The sequence below is a fragment of the Tiliqua scincoides genome, chromosome 3 (assembly GCF_035046505.1).
Source record: "Tiliqua scincoides isolate rTilSci1 chromosome 3, rTilSci1.hap2, whole genome shotgun sequence".
NCBI classification, from domain to species: domain Eukaryota; kingdom Metazoa; phylum Chordata; class Lepidosauria; order Squamata; family Scincidae; genus Tiliqua; species Tiliqua scincoides.
This window is the reverse complement of record NC_089823.1, coordinates 143,194,764-143,211,423: the sequence shown is the minus strand read 5'-3', so window position 1 is coordinate 143,211,423 and position 16,660 is coordinate 143,194,764. Positions and strand designations below refer to the sequence as shown.

The 16,660-nt window shown below is 40.6% G+C and overlaps 1 protein-coding gene across 3 annotated transcripts in view; it reads left to right on the top strand.

Moving 5' to 3' along the window:
- The window catches only part of OGDHL (oxoglutarate dehydrogenase L), a 75,409-nt gene that overhangs the window by 33,995 nt on the left and 24,754 nt on the right, over positions 1-16,660 (top strand). For 2 of the 3 annotated variants that reach the window (XM_066618718.1, XM_066618717.1), the window contains exons 8-15: positions 1,226-1,316; positions 2,543-2,722; positions 5,986-6,114; positions 7,596-7,775; positions 9,054-9,206; positions 10,380-10,482; positions 10,898-11,026; positions 15,048-15,198. In XM_066618718.1, coding sequence (XP_066474815.1) covers positions 1,226-1,316; positions 2,543-2,722; positions 5,986-6,114; positions 7,596-7,775; positions 9,054-9,206; positions 10,380-10,482; positions 10,898-11,026; positions 15,048-15,198 — 1,116 coding nt within the window. Of the gene's footprint in view, positions 1-1,225; positions 1,317-1,489; positions 1,522-2,542; positions 2,723-5,985; positions 6,115-7,595; positions 7,776-9,053; positions 9,207-10,379; positions 10,483-10,897; positions 11,027-15,047; positions 15,199-16,660 lie in introns of those variants that run through there. The other variant, XM_066618719.1, reaches the window with a different exon arrangement.

Here is a 16,660-nt window from a genome sequence, read left to right as displayed (position 1 = left end):
GGTTCATCGGCTATCCTGGGTCCAAGCTTTAAGGGACTTTAAACGTCAAAACCAGTGCCTTGAATTATGCCTAGAAACAAACTAGTTGTAGCTGCAGCAGTGGCAAATTGCCAAGCACCGAAGACCACATAGGCAACTGCATTTTGTACAATTTGCTGTTTCTGGGTAGCCCCACACAGAGCACATTACAGTAGTCAAGTTTTGGTGCCACCAAGGCATGGACTGTTGTGGTTAGGTCTGTCCAACTTAAGCATGGACATAGTTAGTACACCAGCTCCAGTCGGGCAAAGGCCCTCTTGGCCACTGCTGCCATCTGGTAATCCTGAAGCCATGAAGAAGGATCCTCAAGCTGAGATCTGCTCTTGCATAGGGAGTGCAAACCCACTCAGGGCAGGTTGTCAATCCAGTATCTGAGTAGTAGATCTCTAAATTAGGAGGACCTCTGACTTTGTCCAGATTTAATTTCAAGTTGTTGATCCTCAGCCACTTTCCAACTGCTTACAGGCAATACTTCAGGACAGTGGTTCTCACACATTTAGCACTGGGACCCACTTTTCAGAATGAGAATCTGTCAGGACCCACCGGAAGTGATGTCATGACCAGAAGTGACATCATCAAGCAGGATAATTTTAACAATCCTAGGCTGCAATCCTACCCACACTTACCCAGGAACAAGTTCCATTTACTATCATTGTTAAAAGAATATACATAGTAGTTTGTTAAAAGTACAGGGCTGTAACATTTCCCCAAATACAGTTGCATACCATGGTAGCATCAGGTCTAATCTATTAAAAATAAAATATATAAATGAATGGGGACCCACCTGAAATTGGCTTGTGACCCACCTAGTGGGTGCTCCAGGATATCAACACTGTTTCTGGGATTACATGGCATAGGGCAGTGTTTCTCAAACTGGGTCGGGACCCACTAGGTGGGTTGCGAGCCAATTTCAGGTGGGTCATTTCTTTTTTGGGGTCTGCATTTCTTATTTTAAACTTTGAAATTTCAGAGACCATATAAATACAATTGTTGATGAAAATGAAACACAAAACCTTAATGGAAAAGCAAAATTTAAAATGGCAGTGTTTGGCACCAAAACTGACAAACAGAACTTTATCTGTAGAGTTCTACGGAGCTCATAATTTTTATTCACATATATTTATTGAATTGCCCCTCTTTGTGTGTCGCCCCCCCCCCCCCCCAATTTGGTTTTGTTTCCTTGAAGAGGAAGATTGAATGTGTTGGCCAATGTTATTCGCAAGGAACTGGAACAAATCTTTTGCCAGTTTGATCCAAAGCTTGAAGCAGCTGATGAGGTGAGATATAACTTTAGAAAATTATCAGTTTTAGAATATTATCTGTATTTGCTAGATATCTTACTGTGTGTCATCTTATAGAGATTTTTAAAAATTAAATTTGTTTGCTCTCAATATAGACAAAAACAACTTTTCATGTTCCTCTCAGCATAGTATCTTTCCCAGGGGATGTTTGCTGGTATTTCTCCTGCATATTTTTTTAATTGTAAGTACTTCTGGGATAGGGAATCATTTATTTTGCTATATAAATCACTTTGTGAACTACAGTATAGTACTATGAATTACTACACATAAAATGGTGTTACAGGGATACTAAACCACCTTCAATGAACTTGAATTGGTGTCCCTTCGTGACTCTTTGCTCACTAACACCTTCAGTTGTGCCTACGAAAAGCCACCTTATCCTTGTTCTCCTCACCTTAACCACTTCCTACCCTTTCTCTACTCCATAGTATCATCCTAAACTTATATGCCAGCTGCCCAAAACCTGTGATTCTGTAACCCTTTCTTATTGCCTGTAACCCTCTCTCATAGCAAAGCAGAGACCTAAGGCTGTTTTCCTCACAGCAACTCCTTCATTGCTTACAAAACCTGGTTATGCATTGCCACTAAGGCACTTCTGCTTTGTGGTTCATTGCAATCAAGCAAAGCACCCTATTTCTTTTAGCCAAATCTGGAGGCGATAAGAGAAAATGCAACAATTGAACCTTTTTAATTGGCTGTCCTATCAGACATTCCCATGAGATAGGCTGAACGCATTAGAGCAGCCATTTTCAGCCACTGTGCCATGGCACACTGGCGTGCCACGAGTGCTCCACAGGTGTGCCATGAGTGGTCCACAGGTGTGCCACAGGAATTTTGGGGAAAGTCATTTATTGATAGGGCCAATGGGAGATGTGAGCCCCCCACTGGCAGCATGATGTGCCTCGATAATTGTCAAAAACCTGGTGGTGTGCCTTGACCATTTTAGTGCCTTGTCAGTGTGCCGTGAAATGAAAAAGGTTGAAAATCACTGCATTGGAGGATGGAGAGGAGTATAAGGAAAGAAGGAAGGAAGCTGTTGCTGCATGGCAAATTCAAGTTTTGCTTTTTGCAACTCTTTCGAATTCAGGATTTTCAATCAACAGTTGGTTGAATCAGTGGATGTGGAACTTGTGGATATGGAGGGCTGACTGTATGTATACTAGCAGCTGATATGTGAACTTTGACAATTTCTTTTGTCTTAGGGATCAGGGGATGTAAAATATCACCTGGGAATGTACCATGAGAGGATCAACCGAGCAACTAACAAACGTATTACCATGTCACTTGTGGCTAATCCATCTCATCTGGAAGCAGTGGACCCTGTTGTGCAAGGGAAAACCAAAGCTGAGCAGTTTTATCGCGGGGATACTGAAGGGAAGAAGGTAAACTTGTCTGGATAATAATTTTGCTTGATTTTTATTAAATGTAATAAATAGTAAGCTAAGGACAGTACTGATTAGAAATGCATAGGAAAATCAACCGAAGATTCATGAAGTTGTAGAAAGAGATACAAAATTAATTAATACACCAACATCTGAAGCATGACTGTATACCAGACAGTAAATAATTAATCCTGCAAAAATTAATAAAGGGCATTCAATTTGTTCCATTTGTGTCTTTGTTATTTAACTCTGACATAACTTGACAAATTAGCAGTGAGACAATGTCCTGTATTTTTTCTAACTATTCTCTTACAGATATATTTTTGAAAATCTCTTGTTTGGCATATAGAATTCCAGTAGCCATAGTCCATGTATACTGGTGGGGCCTCTTTATCTGTGAAATTGGCACCCTTAATCTTCTTCCCATAGCCTGAAGAAGATTATCGTACCAAGCTCTTTTTAATTGTTCTTAGGACTTGGTTTCCAGGTTCCTCTCCATTCTAGTTACCCTCCTCTGATGATGTTCACGTGGAAATTCTGCTGAAGAAAGCTAAATGTATTCCCCCTCACTGTCTAACTAAAGATGCTCATTGTTATGTTTATTCAAAATATTAACATTATCTTTATTCCTGAATTATTAATAAGCTTTGTATTCCATCTAATCCAATATATTTTTAACAAACCATGTTGTAATTTTTGTCACAGTAGTGCCTGTTGTTTGTTTTTAATTATTTTACAGTCAACAAGAAGACCATATCTTGCTATAACAGCAGCAATTTCCTTTATAATAGTTTAGGATTTACATATACAGGATTGTATCCTAAAAATCATCTTCCTTGTTGAAGAAGCCTTTTTGTGCAAACAAGGCGAAGAGGGACAATTTTTGTTGACCTCACCTTCTCTCTGAACCCCCTGTGTCCTCCAGAATTGTATTCCTGAGGACTGAAGGTCTCTCTAGAGCAGGAGTGGGCAAACATTTTGACCACAACATCTCTCTAATGCTGTGGTGGGCTGGGAAAAACGAATTAATTTATATTTCAAATTTAAAATAAATTTACATAAATGAATATATTAGAGATGGAACTTATATGAATTAATGCATTTTACTGAACTTATTTATAATACACATGAGAACTATAATACTGGCATGTAGAACCACGTGAGAACTATGAACTGTTTGCCACATACCTCTTGCATAGTGAAAATATACAGACCAAGCCAGAATCAGTTGGGGGGGGAGGGGCGGTTAAAATAATGCCTAGAGAAAGGCAGAAAACACATGGAGACTATAAAAGGCCTTGCTCTAATTTGGCCCACAGCTTGCATCTGGCGGGTTCCAACAGGCGGGCCAGAAGCTCATTGAAAACTGGGGGCTTCCTAGAGACCTAATTGGGAGTCTCCAAGGACCACAAATGGCCTGTGGGCTGGGTTTTGCCCTCCCCTGATCTAGAGTATTTATTTGTAGGGTACAAAGAACTGTAAAGAAAAGAGGTGATTGGCAAAAATACCCCTTTCCATGCACATGGAAGAAGACCTTTGGATATTATCTATAGGCTGTATATAATTCCTAAATGCCTGATCTCATCTGATCTCAGAAGCTAAGCAGGATCAGGCCTGGTTAGTACTTGGATGGGAGACCGCTTGGGAATACTGGGTGCTGTAGGCTTATACCATAGTCTTTCGAGACTGAAGGTTGCCAACCAATTCCTAAAGGTCAAAAGTTAAAAATGTCAACACTTCAAATTAAAAAGGCCATTCAATGCTATTAAAAGCTTTCTGAGTGTTGAGAAATGCACATTAATGGTCTTCTTTAGAACAAGATGTATGGTTGAAGATGAGTAAAATCTTAACAGATTGTCTCTCATTTTTCTGAAATCCACTTTGAGCCTTGTGAATATGTTTTGGGTAGAGAATGCCTAAGGCAGAAGTAAATATTTTATAACAATTAATTATTATCATGCTAAATAGTTCTTTAGTAGAGAGATAGACCTGATCACAGTGATACTTTTATGTTTAGCCAGGAGAGAGCAACTATTCCTATTCAGCTTCGTTTAGTATACCTCCTGGTAGTTCTTTGCTGGTGTTTCTTCCCCATCTTCTGGGAGCCGTTTTGGGACAAGGAACCACTTAATTTTTTATTTTCCTGTGTGAACTGCTTTGTGAACTTTTCTTTTTCTTGAAAAGTGGAATATGATAGATTATTTATTCACTTCTAGAACTATATTCTTTTTCTGTATTAGAATTTCTTCTATAGTTTTAATTTCATGGTTCAGCAAGAGTATTAGTAAATGTTTTGTTATAGTTTGCAGTGAGTTCATCTAGTCCAGGGTTCTAGGATTTCCCTTTCACATTTTTATAATAGCAAGTATTTATTTGAGTGACACAGGGCTATTTAATTCAGTTTGATTCTTTTGTAGTAATTTAGGAATATATGTAGAGAACAAAAGTCTAGATCTTTCAGCCCTCTCTAGCTTATTGGTTTTCTATAATGCTTTGTAATGTTGCTTCTTGAGACTTTGTTAGATCATTTTCTTTCTCAGTTTTGATGCTTTTTAAAAACATATTCCTTAGCTGGCATTTGCTTATTTGACTTGTTTCCCCATTTCAGATTTGTAGTACTTTGCAGTTAGGTTTTTTTTAAATCTCCAATAAATTTTAATGACATTGTTTCTAATAGACCATTCTACAGGGGTTTTCAGTTATAGAAATGAAAAGATACTACTTCAGTCTTCAGAGTCCACTTTTGCTTCAGACAAGCTCATATAAATAAGTTGTATGAGACATGAAGCTTGTCCCACCTGCTAATGTTGAACTTGTTGTTTTTAATTTAGCATGATTTCTTAAAATAGCAGTTTAAATCTCTAAGAGATCATTAGAGCTCTGATCAGGAACTAGGGTTGTTGGAGGACCCCTTTGAGATGGAAGTGTGGCAGTGAGGGGCATGGTCCTGTCTTCTACCCAGCAAAAATGGCCTGCTGCCACGTCATATTGCAACAGATGTTGTTCATCCACATTGCTTGTTTGCCTCTGTGGTTTGCAACTTGGAGCCAGATGGCACCTCCTCCTAGAAGACTGGATTTGGTCAAGGAAGCATCAGTTGCTGATTCCTTTACTAGAATGATCTCAGTGAAGCATTAGACTCATTGGAATTTGCATTTTGTTAAGGAATAAAAGTGTACTTGTACTAGAAACATGTACTCATTTGAAACTTGACTGGCACCACTTATTGGGCACCACTTATTTTTAAACAACTCACCACTTAGGTGATGTCTATACTTCTGCATGGAGATGCTGCATTTGCTGGACAAGGAGTGGTCTATGAAACCTTTCATCTCAGTGACCTTCCATCATATACTACCAATGGCACCATTCATGTTGTGGTCAACAATCAGGTAAAAAGCAGAGATATCCTTTTGGGAATTTGGTCTCATTAACAGCTTTTGGCCTGCTTCTTTTTCTTGATTTTATGATACTCAGTGGAGCTGCACATGACATGTTTCCCTGCTCTGAAGCAAAGGGGTCTCCCGATAGCTGCTAGAAGATTTTATGATAAGGCAGAGAGACAGGAAAAGTTACAAGAGGGAAGCAGCAGCCTGTTATGCTGTTTAGGCAGGATCATTGTACATTTAAGATGCAAAATGTTTTCTTACACTTGTCCAAATGGCTCATGAATTGCCATGAAATGACCCTATGATCTTTTCTCCTCGTCTCCAGCACCAATAATAATAATAATAATAATAATAATAATAATAATAATAATAATAATAATACAGGTATTTATATACCGCACCTTTCTTGGTCGTCGGATTTCTCCTCAGACTTTAATCCAAGGCGGTTTACATAGGCTGGCTGTTCTAAACCCCGTAGGGATTTTTATAATTGAATAGTTCTAGTCTTTCTTAGAACGCCTCGTTCCAGCTGTATTCCTTTCTGGTCTGGCCTCTCTCTGGCCCTTTGCCTCGCACACTCCACTTCACGGCAACTCCTCTCTGCCACCGAGGGTCAGCTCATCAGTATATCAACATGTCATCAGTTCTCGGATACTTACAGTCGTTTCAAACTGGCAGCCTCAGATCTTCAGACATACAAAGCAGCAGCTCTACCAACTGTACCAATAAAAATACTTTATTAAATCAATAAAAAATTGATTTTTATTAAATCAATAAAAAGTACCAATAAAATGCTTTATTAAATCACACAACAGTTAAATATGACACCTTTCAAAACTTACTAGTCCTAACTGAAAAGTACATAATCCTGCCACGCAGTCGACAGCCAAAGCTTAAGCTTCAGTGCTTAAGGACGCAATCCTACCCTGTGCTAGGACAGGCAAGTCTAGAGGCTTGCGCTGTATCCAGCGCAGGATAGGGGCCAAGGTGCCTTAGCCAGATGCAAGGGGAACTTTTCCCCTTACCCCGGGTAAGGTTCCCTGGCCCCAGTGGGTCTCTTCACACTTGCGCCACCTCCTGGGGCTTCAAGCTGCTCCGATCTCCCCAGGAACGGAGATTGGGATCCAGCATAACTGCTAGATCCCAGCCTCACTTCCCACTCCCCACCCACCTGCTCCTGGGGCTGCCCACTGCCCATCCTCCCCCCGCCCAGGAACACCTCCCTCCTGCCTCCCTCCTTCCCACCCTAGAGCCTTGCGTCAGCCCAGCCAGGCCGACGCAAGGCTCACGGAGTAAGCCACCATGGAGGCTGGATTCAGTCTCCGTGTGTCAGTGCACCTCTCTGCACCAACATGGCTTACTCCTGAGGAAGCGCAAACGTGCTTTACCATTCTTCATTCTCGGGATTCTCAACATCCACATTCTCAGGATTGCGCTCTAAGACATTAATAGCAGCAGTAACAGTGACCTACCTTGCATTTTAGATTGGCTTCACTACTGATCCACGAATGGCTCGTTCATCTCCATATCCAACTGATGTTGCTCGGGTAGTGAATGCACCTATATTCCATGTAAATGCTGATGATCCAGAAGCAGTGATGTATGTGTGCAATGTGGCTGCAGAATGGAGGAACACTTTTAATAAAGATGTGGTTATAGATCTGGTAAGTGTTGTCATTCTTTATTTGGGCTGAAAGGGACACACGTGGCCTTTTTGATATGGGGAGACATGGGGACATCTTTCCAGATGCTCCCACCACAGGACTTTGTGTGATCTTTAGAGACTTTCCTTTGTGCTGGAAGACTCTTTGGAGCAGCATCCAGTGCAAATTGATGAGCTGTAGTGACAAGGGACAACTGGCATACGTAAGTATGTAAGGTATGTTTGTACAAGGTTCTCTGGATCCTGGCCCTTGAATGCTTTCTGAAGTAGGTTCTAAATATAATACTACTGGTACATTTTACAAATGAGTACTATATAAATCAGTACTGATACCAGGTTTTGAAGTGTGTGCTGGCCTCCCATTGGTGTACATGCACACATGCAGTTATTGTCCCCTTCAGAGCAGTTTTGACTCTCCTCCTTTAGCACAGCCTGGATGCTGAGAGAGGCGATCCAGAGATCACTCATCTCTCCTGTTGCTACCCAGATACCTGGGAAAGGAGAATGGTGCAATCTCTGGATCGTTATCCCTCAGCATAACTGACACAAGAGGGAGTGTCCATTGGCCTTCTCTCCTGTCATGTTAATAAGCTTTCTCAGAGGTGTCTACAATGAAGCAGGAGTTTCTGAGGAAACCCAGTGGCGAATGGAGGGAGTAGATCAAGTAGCGAATGAAGAGAGCAGGCAAAGGCAGTGACAGCATGTCAACTGGGTGATTTGCACTGCATTGCCTGGAACTTCAGGGGTCAGCCAGTTATGGACCTGGGGGCACTTGGCCACTGCCTGACAACCAACCCCTGACACTGGCCCTGAAGTGTTTACATGGTAATATAGTATAAATTTGCATCTTCTCTTCAGCAGCAGCTGAATCGAGAACAAGTCTCAGTATTGCTCTCATTGGATTCTTCCCTGAAACATTTTCATGTTGGGTTTAATGAATTCAGGCTTGAATGTAAGCAATACTTAATTTGAGGCAGGTGAACCCTGGAGCCTGTTTAGTGCCAGCATCCAGCTGTGCAATGTGCAAATAAAGAAGAGTGCCTCTTGGCATTTGCAGAATGCAATTTCTTCTTTCTGGCTAAATTACAAGCCACGCATCTGGGATTAGAGGGAGAGCTTCTAGGCAGGTTTTGAAAACTGGTGCCTCAGTTTTAAAGAATTAACTTTTGGTAAGCATGAATTTTAAAGTATTCCAGAGGATTGATCTTCAGAAAGTAGTAAATTTGGTAACTTTTTCAATATGCGTTTGAATGGACTTGAATAAAACATTGATCTGTAGGTTTGTTATCGAAGACGAGGCCACAATGAAATGGATGAGCCCATGTTTACTCAACCTTTGATGTACAAGCAGATTCATAAGCAGGTGCCTGTGCTGAAAAAGTATGCAGACAAGCTGATAGCTGACGGAACTGTAACCCTGCAGGAGTTTGAGGTATAGCATGCCAATAATGCAGAAAGCCGTTTGTGGTGTTGGTTTCATAAAAAAGCAATGCTGCTATAGCCTTATTTGCTATTTTGTGATTTGTTTTGATTTCTTTTTTTGTGCATAATTAAGAGATAAGCAGGAAGTAGTTTCTGATATTTTTTAAAAAATTATTCTCAAGAAGATTCGTAGAGAAATTCTTATTCGGCATTCCAAGAATTTCAGTCAATTGATGGATAATAATTCAAAAGCAGCAAAGTTGTGAGATATTATAGGCAATAGATCAGTGTAATAAGCACAAGGGTCTACAGATAGTTGCCTTAGTGCCTCTCTACTCCTCCTGCCCCAATGATCATTCTTTCCTTTTTCTTTGATTTCATGCTTGCTTCTGTTGTGCACAAGGCTGAATGCTGAAATGCTTGGGATTTTTTAAAATTAAGTGTAGGCAGATTTTTCCATTGATCAGGGCTGTAATGTGTGTGTGTGGGGGTGATTTAATTCTTTTTCCATGCTGTAGTTTCGATCCATAATAGGACCTCCTGGAGGTGCTATTTGCTCTGGAATTGAAGCTGTTGGCATCAGTCTTGACCATAAATAGGAACATAAGAAGCTGCCTTTTATTGAGTTGGATCATTGATCCATTTCAAGGTATTGTCTATGCTGACTGGTAGCACTTTTTGGAATTTCAGATGGGGGTCTTTCCTAGCTGTTCCTGGAACTGCCATAGAGATTGAACCTGGGACTTTTCTAGAGGCAAAGCATGTGCCTTATTGCTGAGCTACAGCCATTCTCAATAATTATAAACTGTGTTGAAAAATACTATTGACTCTCTGTTTTGATAACAAGTGGCACATGAGAAGGTGACTTTTTAAAGCCATTTTTTTCATTTTTAATTAAAATCTAACCCCTGACTCTAGTCCATAGTCACAATAACACATTTTCTAGATTTTTTGAAATTGGTAAAAACTTTGGAAGTCTGTGAAAGCTATTTAGAGGGAAAGAGTGAAAAGCAGGGTGGGAGATAGAGAAGGATATTCATATACGATAAAAATTGTTTTAGGCTAAAGGTGGGTCTTGGATATGAAACAGTTGAGCAGTACTGTCGATACAATCATAGTCTTCGCTAGCCTTGTGCATTATTTTAATGGCTTTGCCCATTTTAACTTTGTTTCCTTTGTGTAGGAGGAAATTGCAAAGTATGATAAGATATGCGAAGAAGCTTACACTAGATCCAAAGATAATAAAATTCTACACATTAAGCACTGGCTTGACTCGCCTTGGCCAGGTAGGAAATGATACTAGAAACATCCTCCCCCCCCCAAAATGGCTTGTTCCACTGAATACTGGGTCCTCAGATGTCAATCACAGGCTCGCTAATGGCCAACCCTTGCATACCAGGCCTGAAAGGAAAGAGAAAATGGGAGCTGGAGGCTTCTTCCACCACAATTCTTGTAGAATCTAATCATAGTTTGGCATTGGGTCTGAGCAAAAAAACTTGCAGAAACTGGGTGGGGAGAGTTTGGGGGAAAGTCTCAAAGTGTCATGCCTGCTTAAAGAGGTTCACCTTGCATCCTGGGTATGAAAATATTGGGCAGTTTTGATAGTTTAAAAAGGGAAATTGTTACTTTTTTATCGCATGGGATTTCTCTAAACAATCTGGATCTTTTCATCAATACTTTTTCAAATGTCTCCTCTTCCAGGTTTTTTTAATTTGGATGGAGAACCAAAGAGTATGACTTGTCCTCCTACTGGCATCCCTGAAGACATGCTGACCCATATTGGAAATGTAGCGAGCTCTGTGCCCCTTGAGGGAGTTAAAATACACGGAGGTGAGTGGGAACCTTAAAGTTCCTTGCTCCCTTGAGCTGCACGATTGGAATGCTGTTCCTCCTGATCTGTACTTTAGGTTGTCATCTTTTTTCTGTACAGAAAGAATTTCTTCCTCCTCATATCCATCCCTTTAAAAAATAGTAATGTTAATATGTGAAGTACTTGTACACAGAATTTGCAACCAGCAAGCAGGCTTGTATGTCTGACTTTTTCATCAGAGTTATTACTTGTTGGTACAAGCAGTGTTAATGGGGTTGCTAATTATCGTTACCAAGCGTGCTGAATTGAAGCAAACATTGTGCAAGAGACTTGAGCAAAGATATGGCACTTGAATTAGTATTAAATTAATAGTACAATACCTAGATTAATTTTAGGGGCTGAGCAAACCCACTATGATTATAAGGACAAGCACCGTGTTCTGTTGGAGCTATGCTGGATCTGCTGGTTTTTGACAGCTTGGAAACTGTTTTCAAGTGATAACTTGCAGAGCATTTGGAAGTGATCAAAAGGTAACCAGGACTAAGATATAGTGGTGATTGGGAAAAGGCTGAAAAGGATTTGCCAAGAGAGTTGACAGCTATATTAATCTTGGTGATGGTATCTCTGTGTTAAAAATGCTGCTTACTACAGAGATTTGTGAGTAGTGCTAGTACCCAATATGTGGGTTCTCGTATCCAACATGTTGACTTTGCTGCATTAGTGATCTGCGACTTCATCTTCAATTGGTTCATTCTCAAAAGTGAATCCATAAAGCCTCATCATGCTGTTCTAATGACAGTCTACCAGATAAGCTATTATAGATTGGAATAATATTTTTGATGATCAAATCTGCCTGCCTTTTATTTATTTTTCTTCCTCTGAGACTGAGCAAGAGGGGTTGTTAGCTTCTAAGAATTTTAATTGCATATATCACAGCAGTGCTTTCAAATAAACATCTTGAATGTTTTGTGTTCAAGTGGCATGTAATTAACATACATTTTCTTAAGTCAAAATATCATTGCTGATTAGGAAATATCTGGAGGAGGCCTTCATATACAATGTATAGTCTTTAGTTCTGTCCTAGATTGTTATGCATTCTGTTATCTAAGTGTCTTTACTGAATACCATACAAGCATGCATTCGTGAAACACTTCAAAGTAATACAGAACATACAGTGAACCATCTGCTTAGAGCTTTGTTGACATCTGTAAAGCTCTCCGATATTAAGAGACAGTTGTTAGTTTGATATGGATATAGTCATTGGTGTACCGGGGGGGGGGGCAGCCTCTCTGGCCCTTGGAAGGCCTCTGGATGCACCTGTTGGGGAATGGGGCGGCATTCTGTGTCCTGGCCCCAGGCGGCATAAGGGCTATGTTTGCAACTAGATATAGTTGAATCTATTACACTGCCATTATGAATGAGGCAGTTTCAAAAAATGAGTGAAACATTGCTTGGATTGTGGAATGGTCAGTGCCTTCCCAAAATAATTCAGTCTTTACTGTCAGGAGGTTCCAAAATCCATCTTTGTTCTGAACTCCATTTTGGGAGGTTTATATTTTACCAGAGACTTGAAGTCGTGGAGCATTGTGGTCTGGGTTGCTCTGAAATCTTGAGTAGTGGGGGTGCCTATATGTTTTCAGTGTCCTCTGCCTGGAGGGCTGGCAGGTAAAAAGGGATGTTGGCAGTCTACCTTTGTAAACAGTTGTTTGGGAGCAAAACAAACATGCAGAACTGGGACTGGCTGTGCTTGGGGCATGGGCTTAGTGAGCAGTAGACATTTACAAAACTGCCAAAACTGAGCAGCATTTTGGTTATATTCATGAAACAAGTATAGATATGCATGGTGCTTTTCTTAAATAAGATTGAGACTTTGCTTTGGTCACAAAGCTTCATGAATTAGACAAGAATTTACTTATTTATAAATGAGCTTGGAATATGATTATTCATGAATGTGGCAAGGATATTCACTATATATTGAAGGCAGCATTTTTTGCTCATTTCATGCATAAAGTAAATTCACTGACTTTTTATATATATGCAAATGAAGGGTTTAAGATCTAGTAGTAGTACAGACAAAAGTGAAGCAAAACACAGAATTGTTTGAAACCAGTAACTGTATGGCAATGCATTTTGGATATCCAAGGCTTTAGGGCACAAGCCTAACCAGGTCTACTCAGAAGTAAGTCCTGTTTTGTTCAGTGGGGCTTACGCTCAGGAAAGTGTGGTTAGGATTGCAGCCTTAGTTTTATTCGACTTATGTGAAATTAGATTCAACTAAAATGATTGATATTTCTTTAAAAAAACGATTTTAATCATTTTGAGATGCAAGGCAAATAATGATTGATGGTTTGATAAAAGGGCTGTTGGGGTTTAGTGAAGTACCATATGAGATGATGAGGCTTGATGGTAGTTTTTTAACAAATGAAAGTGGAGAAGACACATAATAAGGAACGAAAGTGCAAATATAGCGGGAGATTATTTGCTTGAAATGCCACAAAAATGATGACAACCTTGTGTTTGAATTGAAATGACTGGATTACTGAGAAACTATGATAGCAGAAGCATCCAGTGTTAGACAGGAAAATGAAGTCGATAGGGCTGGACACCACAGAGCTAGGCATGATTGGTCAAGATGCAGCATACAGGATTGTTAAAAAAAAGAATTCTTGATATCAAGCATCAAGAGCTGCTTAATGCAGGCGAAACCACCTGCTCTCCACTCTATTTCCATATTCTTGTCAGTTCTGGGAAGCAGGCCTCCTTTTTTATCATTTGGAATGCCTACAGGCTCAGAGAACTTTCACGTTTGCGAGAGGCAGTGCGCTTCCATCAGCCTTATTAATGGGCAGGTTCATTGGCATTCCCCACTCAGAGAGGAAATGCACATGTGGTAGGGATTGTACCCTAATATGTACCCTAATATATACCTTCTTTTACTGCCCGCTACACGATGCTTCTCGATGCTTCTCGTAAGAAGTATCTAGGCCCATTGTTAGCTAGGCTGAAGGTCTAGGAGCAGGGCCTAGGAGAGGGAGGTAAAGGGGGTAATTTGTACATGGGCCCAGGGTCAGAAAGGGGGTCCAGGAGCCAAAAGAGGGGGCCCAGAAAGTTCCTGGGACCCAGCATTTTCCTATCTCACCTGAACTTGCTGCCAGTGCATAATGCTGGGGCACAACCATGTGCATGCAGTGCTAACTGCTGCTGCAAGCCATACGCACCAGGCCCAGGAAAGCATCCATGACCCTCCTTAACACAGTGTAAATTTGGGATGAAACTGGCCTGCTACAGTAGCTCTTTGGCTTGTGGATCCCATAACCATGAAGGAGTGTATGGAAGCCCCAGGACCCAGCTGTGGGGCTACAGCTGCTGCATAAGTTCATTTTGATCCATTCTAGTGTGAGCCTAAATATGATGATGCTAATTTTCAGCAATCAATTTTCTATGTTTCAAAAATTTTAGAGAGACTTGGGAGTGTGTTTGATTTTCCATATTACTTTATCTAGCTGCTAATGCCACATGGTCAGGTAGACCTGGGCTCTACATCAAGAAGCCTAGTAGACCTGAACTCCAAAGACTATTGTGGCTGTCAGCACCCTCCTCCGCCCTATTTTGCCCCCCGTTCTGCCTGCCCCCATTGTCCCCCTTCCCCTTTGGGAAGGGGCCCAGAAGAAACTTTGTACCCCCTGACAAAATTCATTTCATAGGCCCTGTCTAGGAGTACTCAATCATGCTCCAGTCTCTCCTTTCCACACCTGAATCTGAGTCCCTGGATACTTCCTTTATAACTGGGCTGATAGTGGGGCGAAACTCTGGGTGTCTGGGCAGTGCATGAGGAAAGGACTGCTGATCATATAGTGTTGTCCTTGTATTCTTGTTTTTTCTCTGTATTTTATGCCAATAAAGGTCTTACTGAGTGATACAGGAAGACACGTTTTTTGAATTATGTTCTTTTGGTGATCCAGTTTTTCCTGAAAATAGAAACAATTGAATTGGTATCTGGATAAATATCATAATTCTTCTCCTCCTACATCCAATATTTAGGACTTTCTCGGATTTTGAAAGGCCGACTGGAAATGACAAAGAACCGAGTTGTTGACTGGGCCTTAGGGGAGTACATGGCTTTTGGGTCTTTATTGAAAGAAGGGATCCACGTCCGACTGAGTGGGCAGGATGTGGAAAGGGGTACTTTTAGGTGAGTAGAGTCATAAATATGCAGTTGTGAATTGTTGCTAATCTGAGTGTATATCGAAATTATAGGCCTGTTATATGCTTCTTTAGAAATAGATTTTTTTTTGCTCTTTGTAACAGTTAATATGTACAGTATTAAAAAAAAAGAATATGCAATTGTGTGGTGTAGTGGGCTATGGATCTGAATTATATATGATTGCAAGCATTCCTGAAAGATGCATTAAGAAGAGAAGTTGCGATAGTGGAAGACTCATAAAAAAGTTACGTAAATGCCATGAAGACAGTAGGTAAGACTTTGGCTGACTGAAATCCTCCAAGAGTGTAGAGGAGAAATGTGTCAAAGCTGGGATGCATGAGCTCCTGCATTTGAGTAACAGAAGTGGAGGAAAAGCAGTCTTGTGAATTTTATTTATATCTTCAGGGGAAAAAAGCGAATGTGCTCAGGGGAAATGATCAGGAGAGAGTTCTGTGTGATTGTTTAACTTGTAAGTAATAACCTGTGATTATATAGGTTGAGTCTCAGCATCCACAAGGGTTCTGTTATAGGAACCTGGATGCTGATTTTCATTAAACAAAAGCAGTTAAAAAACCCTTTAACCAGCAGTTTAGGCATAGCCTGTTTACCATGGTAACAGGGCAGTAATGATCAATCTCCCTCTCCAGGGCTTGGAACAGCTTTGTTTCAGCTGGGAGGCAGACCCCTCCCTTCCCCCCCCAGCAGTGTAAGAATGCAACGTGATAATCACTTCCGAATTGCTTTGCATTCCTTTACACAGGTGCTCCAGGGGGAAGGGAGGGATCTGCCTCCCAGCAGAAGTGAAGCTGTTCAATGCCCTGGAGTGGGGGAGATTGATTGCCTGCCTTCAGCATAACCATGGTATCTTAATCCATTAACTGTTGCCTAAAGGGCCAAGGGTGAAAAATCCGCTGATAATTTGGATACACCTGTATACTCATTGTCCATAGTAATTGAATTATCCTTTCAGCCTGCCCACACAACTTTGAACATCCTAGATTAAGAATTGTTCTGTGCATTACTCGAAATAAACTGATAGACTGAGGTGATAGAATTGTGAACTAAAACACTAACAGATGGCAGATCATATTTTGTTACCCACACAAAAAAAATCTCCTGGGTATAGTAAAATGAGTACATTAGGGAGAGTGCTATCTGATGTTTTTTGTTGATGTATGACATTACTGCACAGATCTTTTTAATTTTCACATGAGGAAGCATTTGAAAATTTGACACACACAAACACACCCCTGCAGCCCAATGTGGTACAGTCTAGATTTCTACCACCTTGTTCTGCCTAATAAGTAGAGCAGGGATTTATGAGTAGAAAAGAGTCAACAAAAATTGCTATCTTAATTATAGCTGTGCTGTCGCCTTTGTCACCCTCCGTCTCTGGTTTTGTCATATTAACTAATTTCTATTTAGAGTTGTGAGCAGTTTTTGCTAAGAT